The sequence below is a fragment of the Saccopteryx bilineata genome, chromosome 11 (genome assembly GCF_036850765.1).
Source record: "Saccopteryx bilineata isolate mSacBil1 chromosome 11, mSacBil1_pri_phased_curated, whole genome shotgun sequence".
NCBI classification, from domain to species: Eukaryota; Metazoa; Chordata; class Mammalia; order Chiroptera; family Emballonuridae; genus Saccopteryx; species Saccopteryx bilineata.
The window spans coordinates 5,814,914-5,838,475 of NC_089500.1; the positions used below are offsets into that span (position 1 = coordinate 5,814,914).

At 52.5% G+C, this 23,562-nt stretch overlaps 1 protein-coding gene across 5 annotated transcripts in view; it reads left to right on the top strand.

Annotated features, from left to right (window-relative positions):
- RTTN (rotatin) overlaps nt 1–21,392 on the top strand; it is a 126,984-nt gene extending 105,592 nt beyond the window's left edge. For all 5 annotated transcript variants that reach the window (XM_066246635.1, XM_066246636.1, XM_066246637.1 and 2 more), the window contains 9 exons: nt 1,878–1,983; nt 3,285–3,382; nt 4,773–4,850; nt 9,191–9,317; nt 9,743–9,954; nt 14,822–15,083; nt 18,938–19,041; nt 19,983–20,052; nt 21,014–21,392. In XM_066246635.1, coding sequence (XP_066102732.1) covers nt 1,878–1,983; nt 3,285–3,382; nt 4,773–4,850; nt 9,191–9,317; nt 9,743–9,954; nt 14,822–15,083; nt 18,938–19,041; nt 19,983–20,052; nt 21,014–21,099 — 1,143 coding nt within the window. In that variant the 3' untranslated portion in view covers nt 21,100–21,392. The remainder of the gene's footprint in view (nt 1–1,877; nt 1,984–3,284; nt 3,383–4,772; nt 4,851–9,190; nt 9,318–9,742; nt 9,955–14,821; nt 15,084–18,937; nt 19,042–19,982; nt 20,053–21,013) is intronic.
- Nucleotides 21,393–23,562: the final 2,170 nt, after the last annotated feature.

The following is a 23,562-nucleotide window of genomic DNA, read 5'->3' on the forward strand; positions in this document are numbered from 1 at the left end:
AAATAATGTGTAAGTTTATTTTTCCAGAATTCTGCTTTGAAGTGGTTTCAGGGTTTGAATAGTCTCTAAGAATCTGTTAGCTGATTTTTGATAATAAAATGTTGCATACTTTCGACTCAGGTGGAGACTTTGACTTCCCCAGTGAAATTGTCAGTATGTTTCATTTGCCAATGCACAGAGGTAACACAATTTCTTGGTCTTGGTTACTCGGGTTTGGACACTATTTGTTGATTTCCTTCTGTGGAAAGTGAGAAGGTACCTCTTTCCACACCTCACCCACCTACCAACCACAGTGGGTTCTCTTCTGGTCCCCAGCGTCACACCCCCCCAGCGTGGATTGTCGCATGTGTGAGAACCATGTACACGGCGTCTGCCTTACTTTCCCACAGGCCTTCCTCCTCTTCACAGGTGCCTGTTTCCTGTTTTATTTGCTGAGTTTTCTATTATCGCGATAGGCTGGGCTCTGTGTCAGTGTCCTGTGTCAGCATCGAAGATCCTCTCAGTAGATGTGGGCATGTCCAGACCTGCAGCAGCTTCCTTGTCCCCTGGGGGGTCCCACCAGGTCCTTCCGACCTGCCCAGTGCCCATGTCATCTGGCAATTGCCATTCTCCCCTTCCTGGGGTAGTCCTGTACCTCCCACTGTTGCCTGCGGCTCAGAACCCTGTGTCCTCTCCCCTGGCCTGGGTCACGCCCCCTTTCGGTAGAGTCTTTGTTCCAGCACCTTCCAGAGAAAGGGGTTTAAGAGGCTTTTCTGGACTCCTGAATGTCTCCCTCCAGCCTCACATTGACTCTAGTGGGACAAGAGAGAATTCTAGGTTGGAAGCCATTCACTTCAGAATCTGGAAGGCGTTGCCTCTTCACCTGACTGTCTCTTATTGCCGTAGAGAATTCTGGAGCCATGCTGACACCAGGGGCCCCTCTCTGGATTACATGTCCCCGGGGAAGGGGCTGGGTGTGGGTGTCTTACCCACTGTGCTGGCTCTCCTGGGGCTCTCTCCACTGCACCCCCATCCTCAGTCACTGGGTCTCCCCCCACTTTGGGCCCCTGTGAAGCTTTCTTCCTCCTGGAGAATCTCTTCTCTTCCTTTTTCTCTGTTTGTGTTTGTTTTCTGGTGAGGGGCCTTCTCAGGCTCTGCTGCTGTGGGCTGCATGCTGTGTTTAGAACAGGGAGACGCCAGTAGACCGGAAGCCCTGAGCATGTGAGTGGAGCTTGTCACCTGCAAGATGAACTCTGCAGGAGGTGGCCGGGAGCCTGGGACGTGGTCTGGAGCCATTGGACTCCCTGGAGGAGGGTGTCTGGGCCTCCTGATGGCAGGGGAAAACCCAGCCGCAGAGTGTGTTAGCCAAGGAGAGTGTGGGAGATTTAGGGTGTGGTCTGCACAACCGGGCGCCCTCTCCACTGTTTGCAGAACACCCTCACCCACCGACGCACCCATCGCTACCAGTTGGGACCCTGAGTCCGTCCTCTGCAGAGATGAACCCTCCGGTTTCCGCAGGGCTGGGGAGGAAGTATGGGCTTGGACATGGGCAGGCCCCGGCATCTCACTGCTTCTCAGAGGTCCCCACGTCTCCTGGGAGGTCTCGCCCTCCGTCCCTTGCGCAGGGCTGCCTGGCGCCGTGTCCTCAGCCCTGGCACATCAGGTGGACGGGGGTGGTGTCCATCTCCGCCTACAGTTCAGGATCCACCGGCCTGCCCACATGTCTGCTCTCCATCCGTCATTGCGGAAAGTCCAGGATGGGGCGTCTGTCGGGACTGGTCTGGCTCCTTCCACAGGCTGACAACGTGAGGGTGACGGCAGCGACGGGCAGAGGCAGGTGGCCGCCCTTGGTCGCTTGGTCGGGGGAGTAACGTGCGTGTGTTCTTTTGCCCTTACAGTGCTATGAAGGGAGGCCCTGTGGAGACGCCCTGAGGAGAGTCGCCGCGCATGCGCTGATGTCACTGCTGGCCACCAGCAGGAGGGCGCAGGAGCTGGCACTGCGAGGTGGGCCATGCGGCGTGGGCTGTGTGCGTGTTGTCAACTGGGGCTTTATACTTGTGCACTCTCATTGTGTTTGGACTCTAAACACAAGAAACTTATACTCTCAGGGTCTCTAAAAAATAGTTAGACATGGCCCTGGCCAGGTGGCTGTTTGTTGGAGCACCGTCCTGATACGCCAGGGTTCTGGGTCGATCCCAGTCAGGACGCACACAAGAATCAACCAGTCATGCCTAAATAAGTGGGACAACAAATCAGTCTCTCTTTATCACTCCTTCTCTCTCTTCCTCTCTAAAATCAATTAAATTTTTTTTTTAAAGTTTAACATGCATTCCTTTTAAAGTAAAAGAATTATATGTATAGATTATTTTTTGTGATTCCTACTTCAGAGATTAACTATTATTGAGGCTTAAAAAGTAACACATCAGTCACTTTTATAATAGTTAAGTATTAGTAGCTACAGCACATGTTACATACCTGAAAAAAAATTTTAAAAGCCTAGTTTGATGGTAACAATAACAGCATTAGCTGATGCTGTGTTTTCGTAGAATTTTTCCTAGAGCAGTGGTCCCCAATTCCCGGGCCGCGGACTGGTTCCGGTCTGTGGGCCATTTGGTACCGGTCTGCAGAGAAAGAATAAATAACTTACATTATTTCCGTTTTATTTATATTTAAGTCTGAACGATGTTTTATTTTTAAAAAATGACCAGATTCCCTCTGTTACATCTGTCTAAGACTCACTCTTGACGCTTGTCTCGGTCACGTGATACATTTATCCGTCCCACCCTAAAGGCCGGTCTGTGAAAATATTTTCTGACATTAAGCCGGTCTGTGGCCCAAAAAAGGTTGGGGACCACTGCCCTAGAGCATTACAGCCTCTCCTGTGGAATGGGAGAACACAGGTCTCAGCTGAGAGAGGGTGACAGCACCCTCACGACTGCTCGTTTCAGTTGTGATTTGCTACTGGGACGAAGGAAGCATTCCTCAAAATGCAACGTGGATTCTGGGAGCATTGTGCTAGGCTGAGGCCAGGCAGGCTAGAGCATGTCAGTTCCCTCACTGAGGTGCCGGGAGAAGGAGGTCGGAAGTGTGAGCTGTTTCTGCTGGGGACTTGCTGGTACGCGTGGCTCCAGCCCCTGGGCAGCGGCCCGCCGTGAGCTGCTCTGCTGGGGACTTGCTGGTACGCGTGGCTCCAGCCCCTGGGCAGCGGCCCGCCGTGAGCTGCTCTGCTGGGGACTTGCTGGTACGCGTGGCTCCAGCCCCTGGGCAGCGGCCCGCCGTGAGCTGCTCTGGGTCCTGTCTTGCAGCCGACCTGGTCGACAACCTCGTGGGGCAGATGAAGGACAGCAGCGCCCGGCTGAGCCTGGACACCCTGCGGCCCGGGAAGGCAGCGCGGAGGAAGAAGGTACTGGCTTCTGCGGGTCTGGGTCGAAGGCACAGCCACGCCAGAGACCCATCACCAGTGTCCCTGTGCCTGGCAGTGACGCCCACATTCGGTGGGACGAATGTCTGACTTAGAAGGACGGCACAGACACAGACATAAACCGATGGTCCTCTCCATCCTCAGGTTTGGGTTTGGGGGTTTTGTGTGTGTCTTAGTTCTCGTGTGAAGGTCTTTAACCCTTTGAGTAGTGAGTTCTTTTCATGCTTGCTGACCCTCGGGAGTTTTTTTTTCAAAAAATGAAATTAGTTTCAGTTCCAGTTTTATTAACTTAAAATCATGTTTGATAATCAATTTATGGAAACAAGAAGAATATACATTTGCCTTTTATAATGTTGCCTTACACATTTTTAAAATAAAAGTTGAAAGACGTACATGTGCGATTGTACTCAGGATGGTTGGGGGCACTAGAACATGTGTGAACGTTCATACTGCTCGAAGGGCTAAATGGAATGTATATTTTATGTATTTGTTGCTATCAGCATTTTAGAGCATGCATGATAGATTTTGTGTACTACTGAGAGAAAATCTTTCAGCGTAAGCCCAGGCGCAGTAAAAATGAGCTGTAACCACTGTGCCGGGCAGCGTCCTAAACATCGTCCTGTTGTCCTGTGCGCACTCATGGCCACACAGTCGTGTAAGCAGTAATTCATACGGTTGCTGAGCCCATGCTCCTAATCTGTGACGTCTGAGAGTACCCTTCCAGCACCTAGTCTACAGGACTTGCGTGCAAACTGTGTTCACGTGAACTCGAGTAACAGTTGCTATTACGTGGGACTGTGCTCATGATCATAGCTGTGGGTGGGAAGACCTGCCCCCAGGCTCATTGAGAAAACGGTGTTGCGTGTGCTTATGAATATGTGATTGTACACGCGTGTGCGTAGCCAAGGCCGTTAGAGCCGTGATCTGTGTGACAACTGTTCAGCTGCGTTTGATTAGAAACCAAGGAAAAGTCATATTTAACAATGTCATTGATGCGGGTGTTACACGTGGTTCCTGTAACCTCACGTCCTCTCTGCTCTGAGCAGAGGCCTCACCTCACCCTTGAGCAAGTCAGGCGGCCCCTGAGGGGATGGGCCCTTGTCAGCACCTGCCCCCTTTATTGAGATGAGGTGCGGGGTCCCCCTCTGCCTCGCCCTCCGTGCCTGATGGAACAGAGGCAGCTCTTCGAGGCGGATGCAGTCGTGAGATGCGGTCACCCTGCTGAGGTCATTAGCCTGTCATTCCCTCGGGGACGGCGTGCCGGGGAGAGTGCGGCCCACGGCACCGTCATGGGACCCGAAGGACAGGAGTGGCTGCACGCAGAGCGGGGAGGGCGCATTGGTCACGTGTCCTGTCTGCTCTGTCTGCGCAGGAGGAGGGCCTCGTAGGACAGCTGAGCGTCACCATGCAGCTGTTGAGGAACTGCCTTTACCTGAACGCAGACTGCAAGGTGAGTGCAGCTCAGACTCGGGCAGCGGCGCCAGTGTGGAACAGGGGCTTTCTGGAGGGTGGCTTCGCGGGACAGGGGGAAGCGCACCGGGATCTCGTCGGCTGCATGGCCGCCCGGGTCTGCGGTCTCAGTGTCCTCAGGTCGCCGCGCCAGCCCTGCCCCCTCCCCCGTGAGGGTGCTTGTGTGTATCAGCCCGTTAGCCGGACTGCCCAGACTCGGGGCCGTGCGGGCTGATGGCCTCTGCCCTGTCAGGGCCCAGGCATCCCTCCCTGACTGGAGCGTGCTGTCTGTGCTGGAGGCAGGGCTTTGTCAGAGGCGGTTGTCACCTGCTTCTCAGGGGTAAATGGACGTGCCTGTTCTGACGGGAAGAGGATGGGGTGCCGCCTGCTCGAGGAGAGCGCGGGCCTGTCCACCTCAGGGCACCCCCCAGCCCTCCACCCCTGACGGCTGGCTCCTGGGCACAGAGACGCCCTCTGTCCGGGATGGGCATGCGCAGCTGCTTCACGCTGTGAGCATTGGTGCCGCCGGGCTGGTCCGTCCGGGCACATGTTCTGGACGCCTGCCTTCGTGTTGCCGTGGAGATGCGGTGCTTTCAAAGCACCACGTCTCCACGGAGAAAATGAGCAGGACAGAGACATTTTCAAAGGTTACTTTAAAAAAATTTTCTTACCCTTTTTTGCTTTTACTTGGGATAAAACTGGAAAGAACATGATATTTGTAAAATGAACATCGGAACATAAAATTCTTTAAGCTTTCTTAAATGATAAGGCCAAGACACATGACTGATTTACATTTTGTGGGAATTAGTATTTGTACATTTCATTAAAGTTACTGTGTATGAACTTTTTACTCAGGATAGAGGTGTCATTTATTAAATTTAAGTTTCCTTATGCTAAGTAGTATTGTGACGACTCGGAATCTTCTGGAATGATCTAGGTCAGATCAGCTTCTGTGGACTTCTGAGCTGCATCTTGAGAACTGGTTATAAATGTCATGTTCACACTTGTGACACATCAGTTATCTTTGTTTTTTTTTTTTACATAGACAGAGAGAGGGATTGACAGACAGACAGGAACAGAGAGATGAGAAGCATCAATTATTAGTTTTTCGTTGCTCATTGCTACACCTTAGTTGTTCATTGATTGCTTTCTCATATGTGCCTTGACCACAGGCCTTCAGCAGACCTTGCTGAAGCCAGCGACCTTGGATCCAAGCTGGTGAGCTTTTGCTCAAACCAGATGAGCCCACGCTCAAGCTGGTGACCTTGGGGTCTCGAACCTGGGTCCTCGGCATCCCAGTCCAATGCTCTATCCACTGCGCCACTGCCTGCTCAGGCCACATCAGTTATCTATAAAGATGAAATGTCTCAGTAAGTCAGAGCACTCCTGCCTTTCCAGGTTATTAAGGGGTATATCTGCAGAAGAGTATTTAGATTACTCTTGAGTATAAACACAGTCCCATGAGGCAAAGGCTCAGAATTTCTTTTTCTGCTCCAACTTGCCTGAGGTGTAAGACATACTCCCATTACTAATGGCTTGTTGGTCACCCAAGTGGTCATTCACTGACTGATCCACGCTCACCCCACCCCAGTGCCTGTATGCGGGTCACGTAAGGGGGATTCTATCCTGGGATAGTCACGGTGGCCAAGGTTAGAGGTCATCTGGGCAGGAGATGGCGAGACCACAGTGGGGCGGATAGAAGGGGGAGGGTGGCAGCAGACCCGGGGTGCAGAGGACAAGAGAGGTAGGACTCCAGGCTCTGCGCAGTGCAGGGGGCACAGTGGGCAGCATCAATGCGAGAGCCCGCGATCGGGCATGCCCTGTTCTTTGTGTCTTCGGGACATCCACGAGGATGATGGCTGGCCATCGGTGGACACAGGTTCTGAGCTCTGGGGGGTGAAGCGGGTTGGGGGTATTAGGGGTTCTCAGTGGATGAATGGGGTTTGCAGTTATGGCTGTTGTTGAAATTTCCCAGGAGAGTGTGTAGTAAAAGTCTAGGTCATCTCCTTGGGAAATATAATTAAGAGAAGACAGGAAACCACGGAGAAGGGAGCGCTGGGAGAGTGTGGGGTGGTCCAGGACGGAGGGCTGTGTGGAAGGGGAGGCAGTGAGACCTTCACCAGCTGCCACACTTCCCGAGGGCTTGGTGGCTACAAAGACAGCGGAGTTTTCAGAGTTTCCAGCATCGTTGGGACAGGATGGGCTGAAGTAAGCTGGGGTCAAACAGGAGGTAGGCAAGGGCAGCAACAAGAGTTCTTTTTAGAGCTTGGTCACGAAAAGCAGCAGCGTAGTGTGGGACACGCAGCTTTAAAGGAAGTGTGTCTGTGTGTTTTTCTGTAAACTGCTTGAATGTAGAAGAGAAATGATCAAATCGGGGAAGAGTTAGTACAGAGACAGGAGGGAAAGAAAGAAAAGAACTAAGCGGTGGGTCAGGATCCCCAGGGGGACGGGCAGCCGAACTCTTGAGTGCAGGTGGCCCTGGGCATCTCCAGCCCCAGGGGAGCGGCGTACCCCATGCCAGCAGCAGGCAGGGGTGCGTGACTGCACGGTGCAGAGCAGAGGAGGAGCCGGGGAGCGGCGTACCTCCCCGCCAGCAGCAGGCGGGTGCGTGCCTGCACAGTGCAGAGCAGAGAAGGAGCCGGGGAGCGGCGTACCCCCCCCCCCCCCCCCCCCCCCGCCAGCAGCGGGCAGGGGTGCGTGCCTGCACAGTGCAGAGCAGAGAAGGAGCCGGGGAGCGGCGTACCTCCCCGCCAGCAGCGGGTAGGAGTGCGTGCCTGCACAGTGCAGAGCAGAGAAGGAGCCGGGGAGCGGCGTACCTCCCCGCCAGCAGCGGGTAGGAGTGCGTGCCTGCACAGTGCAGAGCAGAGAAGGAGCCGGGGAGCGGCGTACCCCGCCCCCCCCCCCCCCCCCCCCCGCCAGCAGCAGGCGGGTACGTGCCTGCTCAGTGCAGAGCAGAGGAGGAGCCGGGGAGCGGCGTACCCCCTCGCCAGCAGCAGGCGGTTATGTGCCTGCTCAGTGCAGAGCAGAGGAGGAGCCGGGGAGCGGCGTACCCCCCCCCCCCCCCCCCCCCCCCGCCAGCAGCAGGCAGGTACGTGCCTGCTCAGTGCAGAGCAGAGGAGGAGCCGGGGAGCGGCGTACCCCCCGCCAGCAGTGGGCAGGGGTGCGTGCCTGCACGGTGCAGAGCAGAGGAGGAGCTGGGGAGCGGTGTACCTCCCCGCCAGCAGCGGGCAGGGGTGCGTGCCTGCACAGTGCAGAGCAGAGGAGGAGCCGGGGAGCGGCGTCCCCCCCCCCCCCCCCCCCCCCCGCCAGCAGCAGGAGGGTACATGCCTGCACAGTGCAGAGCAGAGGAGGAGCCTGTGGCCACTTGTTTCTGTCCTGAGGTCAAAAGGCTGTGTTCCGAGTCCAAGTTCATGAAGAGGGGGAGCGTGCTGATGACTGGGGATGACTCCCCACTCTCTCTGCCATGGCTGCTGCATACAGTTCTATAGGACACATGTGTATGTAATTGCCCGCATGTGTGCCCTTCTGTGTGCTCACGTGTGTGCCTCTGGGTCTACAGATTGCCTACTGATTCATGTTACTGCAAATTGTGGTTATATTTATCTACAGCATTTTCCCAATGGTAACTGATCTTCATAGTAAAAATTAAGTTAAGAATTTATTGGTTTAATATAGTATCTTGACTGAGTTTTACTATACTCAGATTATTGTTATTTTTTTTGTGACAGAGACAGAGGGACAGATAGGGACAGACAGAAAGGGAGAGAGATGAAAAGCATCAATTCTTTGTTGTGGCACCTTAGTTATTCATTGATTTATTGCTTTCTCCTATGTGCCTTGACTGGGGGGCTACAGCAGACTGAGTAACCCCTTGCTCAAGCCAGTGACCCCTAGCTCAAACTAGTGAGCCTTGCTCAAACCAGAGGAGCCTGAGCTCAAGCTGGCAACCTTAGTTGGGGTCTTGAACCTGGGTCCTCTGCATCCCAGTCCAATGCTCTATCCACTGCACCACTGCACAGTAATCTACCCCCAATCGATCTATCTCTCCGCATGCACCAGTTAGGTGTGTGCCCAGGGGGGTGAGGTGGGAGGTGCGGCCTCAGTGTTGATCCGTGTGCACCTGACCGGTCGGAGCGTTGGCAGTTGACTCAGTGTTGTGAGACACCACCGCCTTGCTTGTCCGGCGTGCCTGGAGCTATTTCTCTGGCCACCCCACTGTGGAAGGGACTTCCTGCCGCTGGGCAGGCTCCCAGGCAGGCCCTGGCCAAGGCTTTTGGTTTCGATTTAACTTTTATTTTCCTGCATTCTGACGAACGCTGTCTTCTTTCCTTCCTGCAACAGGAGGCAGCTCAGGAGGCCCAGCTGGCCCTGGTCCTGCATGCTCTCTGGCCTTGGCTTTTGATGGACGATTCGTTGATGCAAGTTGCCTTGCAGCTACTTTGTGTCTACACTGCAAATTTTCCTAAAGGTACATAGACCCAGTGCTGCCACTCAGTGATGGAGTGTGTTGAAAATTAATCATATATATTGTCGTCACAGGAGACCAAATAAATGAATACTTAGTTTAAGGCGTTTCTCCTGCTGACAGAGGGCACTGTGGTTACATGCATCCTTGTCATGTTGTAAGAACAGAAGGCGTGTGGCAGCTTGTGGAGGGGGGACGTAACCACAGCTCGGGATGGAGAGGGAGAAACCGGCCGGTTCTATCGGTGGGAAACAGAATTTAATAGGAAGATTGAGAGAGTAGAAATTACGTAAGACCCTACGAAACAGGCCAAGGTTAAAACGTCTGTAGATGAGAGCGGCAGGACGCTGGCGTAGTGAGAGGTAGTTGCGGGTAGAGCTGGTTGGGGCTGGTGGCCCCTTTAGTGAGGTGCTGTTGTGATGTGTTAGGTTGCAGCTCTCTCTGTTGGCCCGGTGGCAGCCTGCACATGGCAGCGGCGGCGGCAGTGGCTTGCAGAGGGGCCCCCGGCAGCTCGCTGGTGCTGTGTGCCCTGAGGCTAGCCAGCCGGGCGCCCCTGGAGAACGCAGCCGTGCAGCAGGCGCTCTTCATGCTGCTCGTGAACCTGGCCTCATCCCACGACTGCAGAGGCATCATGCAGAAGGTACGCACCCATCCTCTCCACGTTGCAAGGAGGTAGTCGGATACCCCCCCATCGAGGACACGTGGGAACTGTCTTGGGTTAATTCATGCCGATTTCAAGACCTTTTACTGTAAAGGCTGGTGCAAGGACTGGGAGGTGCGCCAGATTAAAAGCCAGCCGATAGTTGAGACGAGAAAAGCAGAATACGATCAAGCCATTTTTCTTTTAGTTTATCTTCTTAGCGTCAGATTATGTTTTATCATTCTCAGAAATGAGGGTTTTAGGAATGTAGCTGTCTTACATTTATTTGAGATCATAAAAGTAACATATTGGTCTTTAAAGCGGACCAAATTGAGCAGTCACCATTTCAGCTCAATTCACATTGTCAGAGTAGCTGCTGAAGACACGGCCCTCTTTCTGCAAGTGAGACCTGGCTTCTTGGTGACCTTGTCCATTCCCTGGGACCCAGGGCCTGAATATGACTTCTCATCATGACTACAGTGAAGTCAGTGGGGGATTGAGTGGTTGAAACAGATTCTAGCACAGATGCTCAGTTAGACCATGTTTAGGTGTGTTAGCAGGATCCCCAAAATCTGAGTAGGGTCATATGATTACTGCCTAGCAGTACATGCTGATTGGAGAACTTCCCTTTCTTTTGCAAGAAGGCCAAGGTACCTGCAAAAGTTCATAGCGTTCATGAGAACCAAGTCTCCCTTTCCTCTGCCGTGTCATGATCTCCCCCACACAAAAAACCACTTTGTAATTTCCAAATAAATAGTAGTCTTGGGTAAGGAGGAGTCTTTTCCATGGGATGCTGGAGTTAACTCTTGCTGGCTCTGGGTACTGTCTTGAATTTTCAGGGATTTTGCAGGTCAGCTGAGCTCAGGGTGGTGTCCTGCAATCAGTCCCAATGGTGTTCATGTTAAGCCTAATCCGGAGAGACCTGAAACATTGAAGACACGAACAAAGTCCGTGGATTACACACCAAAGCTTTATTGTCTAGCTTGGCCAAGTGGCGACAACTCCCGACAGTTGTCTGAGGGAGAGCGTGCTGGCCCTTTGTTCTACTTAGTTTTTATAGTTTTCTAAGTGGGAAGTACAGAAGCAAAAATTGTAATTAGGAGCCCTTTACCACTATTGGTAATATTCATATGTCCTTTAACATGATAGGACCATGTTTAATTTGTAAGCCATACATCATTTTGGAGAAAACAAAATTTGTAAGTCAACACAATGGTAGAAAGATGTCTCTTTACATATTAAATGGCATTCCTATATTTTCTAGTGTTTATCCGCCATCTCTCTGTCCAGAGTCACACGTATTAACCACATGCATTTACATAGGAGAGGTAGTTTCCATGGGGACAAATGCCCGCAAATGGCTCATAGTTATAAGAAAAGGTTTACTTTGGCTTTTCTCTCCCTGCACCTGGCTAGCCATTCACCCCTTTCCCCACAGGTGTGGTGGAATGTCTGGGGATCTATGTTTTCCTTCCCTTTTCATTTACAATACAATGCCAAGGGCCATCCTGGTTATGCCAATCACACAGTACAGAGACTATTATCACAATTTCTCTGCACACCTTAACCCAAATAAATAAAATGTTCTTCAAGCCTCTTAATATATTAATATTAATTCTGTAGTTTTTGGTACTTTACAACACCTGTGGGTGAAGTGGTGCAGTGGCTCCTCAGTCCACACCAGGTGCATCGGCACAGAATGGAAACCGGGGACCCCAGCTCTGACCTGAACAGCTGTCTGCTGCCGCGCGGCTGGGTGTTTTCTTCATATTTATGTCTGTGCATGTGAGTGTGAGTCTTGTATGTGTGTTTTGTGTGAGTGCATGTGTATGCATGTGTGAGGTCCCCCTGTACTGGGTGTGCAAGAGTACAGGCCAGCACAAGCTCTCTGCCCCCCACGCATACTCACACTCACACACACTCACACTCACACTCACGCACACACACACACTCACGCACTCACGTACAGAGCACAGCAGTAGGAAGAGATGCAGGAACACCCAGGTGCAGTGAGTGATGACCTCAGGTCTGACGTGGGACTCTGAGCTGGACACTCACTTTCTCTAAGATTCAAGGTCTTCAATTATAGAACGACAAGGTTAACCAGAGTGGCATCTCAGGGGTCCTCAGCTCTCAGTCCGGATTCAGCATGTTTGGTGTTGGTGTGACAGGACTGTCTCGAGCTCCCCCCCTCCCCCCGCCCTGTGTGGCTGATGCCGTGACACAGCTGAGACCCAGAGCGTCTGGTATCTGCACTGTGGCGTTTCCGCACATGCTGCCCGGGGTGGGAAGCTGTTCACAGACCGCATGGGCGCAGCTGGGAAGAAGGGGTACTGCCCATTTCCAGTGTGGGGACGCCATGCCTTCTGTTGCTTGTCAGCCCAGGTCTCCACTGTCAGGTAGAACCAGGTGGAATCGGGCTGAAGGGGGACTCCAGGGCTGCAGCCGGGAAGTGGCTGTGGGGTGCACAGGGCAGTGGGCGTGCTCTCCAGCCTGCATGATGTTGGCCTCGCCAGCTTATCTCGGCTGAGCACTCAGTCCTGTTACATAGGAGGATGCGATTTATTTCCTAGATTCAGGCCATCATCTTGATTTATGTGCAGGATAACCCCAGAAATAAGCCAGAGCTGGCAGAGAGCAGACCTGGGCAGTCATGAGAGCTAAGCCATCCCATTTCTGCTCCTTGACCAAACCTGTGCCTGGCTGTGGTACCCTGCTGTCCTGGCTGCTTCTTCATAGAGCATTTCCACTTTCTTCTCTTCCCCTTTCCCTTCCTCTTCCCTTTCCCTTCCCCTTCCCTTTTCCTTTCTTTCCCTTTCCCTTCCTTTTCCCTTCCCTTTCCCTTCCCATTCCCTTCTCATTCCCTTCCCTTCCCTTTCCCTTCCCCTTCTTTTTCCCTTCCCTTTCCCTTCCCATTCCCTTCCCATTCCCTTTCCTTCCCTTTCCCTTCCCTTTCCCTTTCCCTTTCCCTTTCCCTTTCCCTTTCCCTTCCCTTCCCTTCCCTTCCCTTCCCTTTCCCTTCCCTTTCCTTCTGTTTCCCTTCCCTTTCCCTTTCCCTTCCCCTTCCCCTTTCCTTCCGTTTCCCTTCCCTTTCCCTTTCCCTTCCCTTTCCCTTTCCCTTCCCTTTGCCTTCCCTTTCCCTTTCCCTTCCTTTCCCTTTCCCTTCCCCTTCCTTTTCCCGTTCCTTCCGTTTCCCTTCCCCTTCCCTTCCCTTTTCTTTCCCTTTCCCTTTTCCTTCCCCTTTCCTTCCCTTTCCCTTTCCCTTCCATTTCCCTTCCCTTCTGTTTCCCTTCCCTTTCCCTTTCCCTTCCCTTTCCCTTCCCCTTCCTTTTTCCTTCCCTTCCCTTTCCTTCCCTTCCCCTTTCCCTTCCCTTTCCCTTCCCTTTTCCTTTCCCTTTCCCCTTCCCTTTTCCTTCCCTTCCCATCCCCTTTCCTTTCCCTTTCCCTTTCCCCTTTCCTTCCCTTCCCTTCCCTTCCCTTTCCCTTCCCCCTTCCTTTCCCTTTCCCCTTCCCCTTTCCCCTTCCCCTTTCCTTCCCTTTCCCTTCCCTTCCCTTTCCCTTTCCTTCCATTTCCCTTCCCTTTCTCTTTCCTTCCCTTTCCCTTCCCTTCCCTTCCCTTCCCTTCCCTTCCCTTTCCCTTTCCCTTTCCTTTCCCTTTTCCCTTTCCTTCCCTTCCCCTTTCCCTTCCCTTCCCCTTTCCCTTCCCTTCCCCTTGCCTTCCCTTTCCCTTCTCTTTCCCTTCCCTTCCCTTCCCCTTTCCTTTCCCTTTTCCTTCCCTTCCCTTCCCTTCCCTTCCCCTTTCCTTTCCCTTTTCCCTTTCCTTCCCTTCCCCTTTCCCTTCCCTTCCCCTTTCCCTTCCCTTCCCCTTGCCTTCCCTTTCCCTTTTCTTCTCTTTCCCTTTCCCTTCCCTTCCCTTCCCTTCCCTTTCCTCCCTCCCTCCCTCCCTCCCTTCCTTTCGTATAGTTTTTTCTGACAATCGGTCACTGTCTTTCCTGTGGTTAGGAGTGTGCTGGGGTTTGTGGCAAGGCTTATACTGAGAGGTCACAATGACTTTGACGCTTCAAGTAACAGCTTTCTCGTCTCTGTGAGTTACTTGAAGGACATGTAGCTATGAGAAGTCTATGAGTAGCTAAGCAGCTGGGTACACAGAACATAAGCTATGCCCACAGGTTCATGTCTAACCACACGGGTAGCTACAAAGATGCAGTTATTCTCAGTACCACCAGGCGGTTAACTGGTGTCCTAGACTGACCTGTGTTATGTTTCTTTTTTAAAATTTTTTTTTATTTTTTTAAAGTTCAGTTGATATACAGTATTATAGCAATTTCGGGTGTACGACATAGTGATTTGACATTTATAGCCCCGCAATGTGATCACCACAGTGAGTGTAGTACTCTCTCACTGGGCATGAGTGCGGTGTTATCAACCGTTTTCCCTGCGCTGGATGTCAACCCCTGTGACTTAATTTATTTTAAAACTGGAATGTGTTACCTCTTGATACCTTACACCTTTCCCAGCCATTCCCCAGGCACCCCCACCATCAGTAGGTTGTGCTTCTGTACCCTCCCACAGCCAGGGGCAGACAGAGACTTGGGAGTCCTGAAGTAACCCGCACTGCGTCATCACCCTGAGTGACTGAGCTGACCGTCATCAGAAAAGACTCACTAAGAACTAAAACTCGAGAGCTATTTTGCTCTCCTTAACCTCTTCCATTGTACCTGGAAACACAGTAGCTGGAGGACCTGGACGGCACTGGGGGAGGGGACACGCAGGCTGGGAGGGAGCAGAGTGCCTGCCCACTGGTCCCCGGGGGACGGGAGTGATGCAGAGACTGGAGGACAGTCATGTCTTCTCTGTCTCCCCGCAGACCAACTTCCTACAGAACTTCCTGTCCCTGACCTTGCCCAAGGGAGGGAGCAGGCGTCTGAGCAGCCTGGCCGTGCTCTGGCTGAAGCTGCTGCTCAGTGTGTCACGGGCCGAGGACGGGCGGCAGATGGTCCTGAGGCTGGACGGAGGCCTGGACCTGCTGGTGGAGATGAGCGCGCGCAGGCGTGGTACAGGCCTGCCCCTGCTGGTTCTCCACAACGTCTGCTTCAGCCCCACGGGCAAGCCCAAGGTCCTGGCCCACGGTGAGTGCTCCTCCTGCCCCCTGCCCACGGTGAGTGCTCCTCCCACCACCAAGCCCAAGGTCCCGCCCACAGTGAGGTGAGCGCCCCTCCCCGCAGATGCGCCCAGTGACACTACGTGCGGTTCATGCCTGCTCATTCCGATAGGAACTCAGAGTGTTAAAATGTGAGGGAGTTTATTAAGCTGCAGGTGCCCCAGGCACTGTGGGAGGCAGGGGCCGTGCAGAGGGACCAGGCGTGACCCCTGTCCTTGGGAGCTGCTGCGAGCCTCCTGGAGCAGACAGGTCACCTCGCTAGAGACACGCCTGATCCAGGAGGCGGCACGGGGGGGGGGGGGGGGGGGGGAGCGGTGTGCTCTGGCTTCATCCCCACTCCTCCACCAGGAGGCGGCACGGGGAGGGGGGGGAGCGGTGTGCTCTGGCTTCATCCCCACTCCTCCACCAGGAGGCGGCACGGGGGGGGGGGGGGGGAGCGGTGTGCTCTGGCTTCATCCCCACGCCTCCACCAGGAGGCGGCACGGGGGGGGGGGGGGGGAGCGGTGTGCTCTGGCTTCATCCCCACTCCTCCACCAGGAGGCGGCACGGGGGGGGGGGCGGTGTGCTCTGGCTTCATCCCCACTCCTCCACGTGTCCCCTCTCCCTCTGGGATTGGAGCCAATGCTGCGTGTCAGTGACACCGCCCCCTGCCCCCATCGTTCAGCTGGTCTCCCCCGTTATGTCTTCCCTGTGGCGTTACCTCCAGGCTGTGGATGATGGTGCATCTGTTGATGCCTAGTCTGCCACCACCGAACGTAAGCTCTTACCAGGGGAGAGGTTTTGTCTGGTTTGCCCGTGTTTACCTGCAGCACCTGGAGGGTATGTGTCGCTCGCGGCTCTCTGTGACTGTTGATTGAGCTCCTGACAGGTCGGGTAGCCAGACCCACGAGCAGGGGTGCGATCAGCCCTACAGATGCCTGTCTCCTGAGGGTCAGGGCAGGTGGGGGCCAAGAGGGTCAGCTTTGGGAGCATTGAGAAATGGAAAGAGAAGTGGAAAGTGTTGTCTGTAGTGTGTGCTGTGTCTGAGGGGGGTGAGTTTCACAGGGAACACGCTTTATAGGAGACGATGTTACGTGAAGCCCACATGCCTGTGGCCAGCGGCGACACTCGTGATGTGCCCACTCCCACACCATGGGGCAGTGCCTCTGGGTCCAGTCTCCTCACCTGGGAGACAGCCTTCTCCCTGAGTTTCCGTGGCAGTCAGTTCATAAAAACATGCGCCTGGCTGTGTTTACGCTTCACAGTAGATCCTGAAGCTGTGTTCTCTCTCCTCTCTCTTCTATTTTCCGCTGAATCTTTTCTCGGGGGCGTTTCTCTGTGAAACGGAGTTTCTAGGTGAACAGCGGGGATTCCACTCATGTTCTGTGCGCGTGCACATGGCTCTGTTTTCCTGGGAGGAGTTCAGGGATTGCTAGAAGTGCGAGGGTCATGGGAAGTGTGGTCAGTGATCGTCCTTGCCCAGTGAACTGTGGCTCTGCCTGCACCTCCCTCTCCCTGGCAGCCGGCTGGCCAGCCGCTCGGGGCCTGTGCTCTTCCCGCCTTCGCTGTGTCTGCCTCCTCGTCCTCACACCTGACAATGTGGGTAGCAATGGGACCCACCTCACAGGGCAGTGCAGTTGCACATGTGAGGTGTCCATGCTGTTCCTGGCATCACCTGCCTGTTAGCACCTCTCAGAACACGTGTCCCCTTGGGGGACAGTTGGAAGAGGGCAGACTTTAGGGAACCGAAGGAGGGGTCTGCATTTTCCATCCTGGGTCCTCCGGGTTGATCTTCAGCACCTCCTGTACAGCAGGGCTCTGTCTTGCATCAGGCTGGGGCAGGCGGGCAGACTTTGGGTGAGAAGGAGCCTCCCCTGCCCCAGACGTGCGGTTGGGGCCCTCGGGGCAGGGACAGGAGGCAGCGGCACAGCTTCCAGTGCCGGTGTGGACCCGTGAGGACGTGTCCCAGGCGTGGTCTCCTACTTCCACTCAGGAACCTCTGAGAACAACAGAAATGTGTTAGACAACATATATTAAAATTCACCTTGAAATAAAGTCAAAGAATTGAAAAGATGGTGAGAAGCTTCTAGGCCATTTTTGATTGCAAGTTTGTGCCCAGAGGAGTAAGAAGCCTATAGAACACTTTTGCTCCAGCAACATTGGCCGACATTGATGTTTGGGCTTTTGTTCAGGAATGCAGGAGATCAGGGGACAGAGGTCAAGACTCTCCACGACAGGAGGTTAAGAGTCATCCTTCCTGTATGAAGCTACAACTTCAAAGAATCAATCTTAGGAAAAGGAGGAGCCAGAATTAAGTCGGTTCCACAGCCATCATACAGGCCACTATAAAGAAAAGAAACACACGACTGCCCCTAAGAGACACGCATGCCTGAGTGGCCTGTGACCTTGGTTTGATCCTCAACAGACAGTGGCTCTGGGTGCTTAGCAGAAGCGCACTCTGCTCTGATGTGTGGAGGACAAGTTTGTACTAAACTTCAAGGAACCTCATGAAATAAGTTTTCAAAAGCGTTAACCTGAGTGCAATTAAGACCAAGTGTGTCAGGAAGCACGTTGCATGAAGAAGACCCAGCAGGGACACCCCCCTCTGCCTGGGCTCAGGCAGTGGATTATAAATCACGGTTCTGAAACAACTTGACCACATTCGATAGGTAAACAACCTTGGAAACATTTGCAGGGAATCGGAAGCTGAAACGTGGAAAGATTTAAACGAGAACCAAACAGAGCTTCGAGAACTTTAGTGTCTAGTAAGATAGCCATGTTTCGGTATTTAAACCGGAATCAAGTGGAGCGCTCAACCTGTCGGTCGCACCAGGTGCACGTGGCCAAGGCCGCCTGTTAGCTTGCACTTTGGTGGTGTCATCGCTGCAGGATTCCGATACCTTCCCAGTAAAGCTCATGCAGATGCCTGGCCGCGCCGTCTGGTGCAGCCGAGGACGGAAGTTGGGAGAGGAAGACGGGTCAGGGAGCCAGTGCCCACAGTGCAGTGCAGAGAGCTGACGAGACGGGAGAGGCCACAGCAGACACGTCGAGGCGGTCTCCCAGCTTTCCTGTCATCAGATGCATCGAGTGCCAGTTGTGTAAGTCTTGCCCGAAAGAACACAACTTGATTTTAAAATTACATCGGGAAAGTGATTCAATGTAACGATTCTACAAATAAGTAACAAAGTAAGTTCGTGTGTCTGACACGCCCCAGCAGTCTCCCTGGCACGGACTGCTCTGCATCTTCACGTAAAGCGAGTCACTGCTGTGTGTCGCCCCATGACTTGATTGTGCACTCCGCTGGCGTGGCCGGAAGGGCCGTCTTGTGTGTCAGTGTGCTCCGCTTTCTCCTCCGACACACGCGTCCACACACAAAACACTCCTCTCTGCGGTTCGTCCTGTTTTCTCAGGCTTAACTCACGTGGTGTTCTTGTCGAGTATTTTATACAGTAGCGTGTGCTATTGATATGTTTGTATACTACAGTAGTCTGTGGTTTATCACAAGAGCAAATTTATTTTCCTGCACACAAAATGTGAGCGGTCATCAAGAGCTCCTTAATATAACTCAGCACGCGATCACTTCTCCGCTGCTGCTGTCATTGGTGAACATGCGTTGTTGACTTGGGGGGCCGTGGCTGCTCCCCGACTGCCCCATGTCCATTGTGACCACAGCAGAGCCGCCGTCCCTCGTGCCGCGTGGGGTGAGAGGTCGTTGTTGCCATCGTCTGGTGATGCCAACTTGTATGTGTTCCGATGGGGAGAGAGGCCATCTGAATAGTCTGAGGTAAGAAGACAAAGTAACGTCTGGGACTGAACTTTGTTTCTCCTTGTGTTAATTATCAGAACAGGTCATCAGCGTGCTGGCCGCCTCCCTGGAGAGTGAGAATCAGTATGCTCGGAGGATTGGAGCAGCCGCACTCTGGGCCCTGACTCACAGTTACCAGAAGGTCAGTCTCTAACATCTTTGTCATTCCTGGGGAGCAGACACCCCCTCTCGGGCATTTGGGGACCTCAGAGGAGCATCAGCAAGAGGAACAAAAGGGCAGGAGAGCGGCGCTGCCCCGCGCCCACATTCGCAGTCAGTAAACGGCAGTTCAGGCCTTGTGCAAGCATTTCAACAGGGTGTCTCACTTCAGAAGCGTTCTCTCTTTGGAGTGAATTTCCCCTGTTCATATAATTGATGTTCCATGTTGCTGCAGTGTTTTTATAGATTATTTCTGCTAAAAGTGCCAAGGGAGAGTGCCTCTTAAGATAAAACCAAATAGCGGAGTTTTATTCAGTTGTAGGGTCTCCCCTTCTCTGCTATGTGTGGTCACTGAGCTCCGGGGTACACTTCGTTGCCTTGAGTGCAGCTGGCCTTGCCTCAGGGGCAGGCAGCTGGGGACCGGGCCTGCTCCTTCTCAGGCCTCTGTCTTGTCTTTGAGTGCAGACCTCTCACTCCTGAGAGAAATGCCCGCTTGTGTCTAGCGATGCAGTGGTGGCCCAGTGACAGTGTGAGCACAGCCGAGCATCCCCATGGGCTCTCTCAGCTGCTGTCCCTCGTCTGGGCATCTGTCCTTCCTGCTGCGTGGGTCCGCGCGGGGGCAGAGCCTGCCGCCGCCCTCTCCATGTCCCCAGGGCTCAGCACAGCATTCGGCACTCTGCCATCACTTAGTAAGCGTTTGTGGTATACTTGGCCTGAAACCTGAGGGTTGAGGGGATGTGAAATAACTAAAACTAGGGGTAGGTAGTTTAAATAGTGGACTGAGAGTAGGCCAGAATGTGGGGCAGGAGAGAGTCCAGCCAGGGGGAAGGCACGCGCTAGTCCTGATCCTGTGCGTTACGTGTCCTGTTCACCGCTGTGGTCCACAGTGCAGATCTAACTCACGGATTCCTCCATGCTATCCAGGCAAAGACGACTCTGAAAAATCCATCAATAAAAAGACGAGTGGAAGAAGCCTATTCCTTAGCAAAGGAAAGTAAGTTTCATTTTGGATGGTTACAGTTATACTTGGAAGCAGTTAAGTGATTTCTCTGATTAATGAAATATTTGGACAGTTGACAGCAAAATAACAGTTTTCCTACACTGATGTTTTACAATGATGTTTGAGGAGTGTTTTTGCTGACACATTCTACAGCGTGCTGGGATTTGGTCTGTGCTTTTCATTATAACACTTTTTAAATAATAGTTCCTTCAGACATGCCTGTGATCTTTCTACCTGTCATTTTTTTCTTGTAGTAAACTTCGCCAGTGGCCACCACTGTGCTAATGTGTGTTCTTGGTGATAAGAACGGGGCCCAATTAGAGTTGACCTTGAACGGAAACTACCCGGAAGTTGAATCAGTCTTGCAAAAATAGACCCCATTGCCCCGTCCTCACCCGGCCTGCACTGTGGTCACGATGGGAGGCAGGGTGTCCTTGTGAAGTGCACTTTTTGTTTTCAGTGACACACATTTTCAATGAGTTTTATTCTCTGAACAGTTGTGCTCAGACACCCAACTGTGTTTTCCCCATGTTTGTGTAGCCTCATATTTTTGTAAGTGGCTTGTGGGTTTTTTGTTTTGTTTTGCTTTGCTCTGGTTTGATCCTAGCTGTGACCGTGCACGTGAAGAGTTGCATTAACGTTAGTGTTTATGTGTTCGGGGTGGGAATACATAAAAGGGACACAGCATCTGGGTTAACAACAATGAAATCTGATGTGGAGTTGGATAGTCTGTAGATGATCGTCTTTAGCCGAACCATTGATGAGCAGTAAGTACAGGCAGTAAGTACAGTCTGTCACTGCTCCCTCTCTCTACGGCGTGAGGCGTCCCAGTGCTGGTGCGTGGGGCAGCTAGGTAGAACCTGCCTCGGGACTCGTGCCTGTGGCTGGGCCGCCCTCTCAGGTGCACACGCGGTTTAACCGCTTGCTCTTCCACGCTCTTCTTTTTCTCGCTCAGCTTTCTCAAACTCAGAAGAAAACCCTCAAAATGCCTATTACTTGAAGTGTCTTGAGAACCTCGTGCAGCAGCTGACCTGCTCGTGAGGACAGAGGCGCCGGGCGGCGCTGGAGGGCCACGGAACAGCGAGCGGTGCTGGGTGGCCATGTGTGCAGCTGCCGCGGAGGACGGACAAGGACGAGACGGGACGGGCGGGCCCTGTGGGGCGTGTGGCGTGCGTTCTTCCGTCCTTCCGGGGGCCGTGTCCCCACTCTGTCCCCTCACTCCGGACCAGCTCTCCGCAGGGGACAGCAGCGGGCGGGGAGATGACAGACACCCGCAGAGAACGGCTGGGGACATAAACATGTCTGCCCTTCACTATGCAATGTGTCTTGTAAAAACCCTATTTAACAGTTATTTAATAAAATAAAATATTTCTAGAAACTGAATAGTGACTAGTAATTGCTGCCTTCAGACTTTCCTCAGTTTTCTGAAGATGCATTTTAGGAACGGAAAGAAGACATTGTATTCCGGTTCCCTTTTGTAACAAGAATGTTTTACAGGACATTTGGCTCTTGTCAGTACAGATCCTTACCTTTCAGATGTTGATATCGTCCAGGACATACACATTGGTGAAGGGCCATTCGTGTGTAAACATGTAACATTTTGTGTCATGCTTTTTTTTTGTTGTTGCAATTTTTTAGTGAAAATCACTCCATGTGATTTGCAAATCTGTTATATTTTATTCTTTTTCCCTTCCTACCGCTGACGTTGCTGTGATCACAAAGGAAGGGGTGGAGTCCATGGTGACTGAGACCTGGGCTCCGGTCCCAGCTCAGCCGGACCACCAGGCAGACAAGGCCGAGCATCTGTCCTGAGTGGCTGCCCGCGCCGGGTCGCCCTCCCACTGCTGGCGGTTTGGGCGCGGCGCCCTCTGCACCGTGCTGGTGGTAGCCCCGCGCAGCCGGCCCGAGCACTTGAAAAAGGAGAAAATTGTATCCAAGAAATGAAAAATATAAGCTGATGTGTATGTGTGTGTGTACATGTGCGTATTCATACACACACACACACACACACACACACGTTTATTTAGGAAAACGTTTTTCAGTTGAATTAGGGTTCACAAGAAAAAATTCCACACTTAAAAAGTAAAGTACTGTTAGCAAATTGCTATTGTCGCTAACGTCAGTTGGGTGCTGTTTCTGAGCTGGAAGTGTGGGAATGCATGCACGTTCCAGTCCGAAGCAGGAGCGGAGACACTGGTGGTGGTTGAAAACGGCCCAGGAGTGTTGGGTAAGTTAGAGATTGGGCAGCCCAGGTTAATTTGAAGTGACGGACATGCCTGTATCCTAGAGCAGTTTACCAACTGTAAGGGCAGGAATCTTGGGAAGTATTTCCATCTTTTCTCCTGGTTTCTTGTATTTCCTTTTCCGGGTATTGCCTCCCGAGCCCTCGCTGATGCACAGTGACATGGGCTTTTCTTTGTAACTTTCATTTTAAGCTCCACTGTTACATCGCGGGCACTTTTGGAGAACATTCATCGTTAGTTTAGTTTGAGTAAGTGGAGGCCTGGAGTGACTAGGTGACTTGTGTCGCTGGGACCACACAGCTGGGGCTGGTCCCTGGACAGCTGCTCCTGACCTGAGGTGTCTAACTGCTGTGCTCTCCTCTGCTTCTCTCTTCCACGTGGAAATTCCTGCCTTTGTGTTTGGGTCTTGCAGACAACCACAGTTCTACAAGAATTGGTTCAAATAAGTGAAAGTGTATTTACCATCCATTCCCTTGATTAGGGGCTAGAGTGTTTTTTGAATGTAGTTCCTTCGTTGACCTGACGCTTGACGTAAAGCATGCCGCCTGTGTCTGGACAGTGGCCACCTTTATTTCTGCAAGTCCAGTGAAAACCAAAACTGGACTGTTTTTTGGCCATTTTAATGCAGGAATTCTTCCAGATTTCTACTACTTCAGACTTTCTTTTGAAGTTGACTCACACCCACAAAATTCAGCAACAATCTGTGACTCCCTTTTTTTAAAAATTATTTTTATTTATTTATTCATCTTAGATGAGAGAGAGAGAGAAGGAGAGAGAGAGAGAGAGAGAGAGAGAGAGAGAGAGAGAAGGGGGGAGAAGGAGCAGGAAGCATCAACTCCCATATGTGCCTTGACTGGGCAAGCCCAGGGTTTTGAACCGGCAACCTCAGCATTCCAGGTTGAGGAATTCAGCTTGATCCACTGCACCACCACAGGTCAGGCACAATCTGTGACTCCTTGTTACCAATTCTTTGCAAAGAATTCAGCTTAGTTCTTCTAAAAATAGTTTTTTCATCTCACTTCTGTCACTTACATTTAACCAAGTTTTATCAATTCCAGTAATGAGCTGTAAGTGGCACAAATGGTTCAGGAGCAAGCATACCTGATCTCGGTCAGCAGGGACCCTCGCCCGGGGAAAGCCAGAGAGGGACCCCCTCTAACCCAGCCCCTGCACTAATGTGCTCTGGAGCCCGCCCCCATGTTAATAAATGTGAAACCTTAGCAAATCCACTCTGCGGTGTCCGGTTAAGAGAGCTTATATT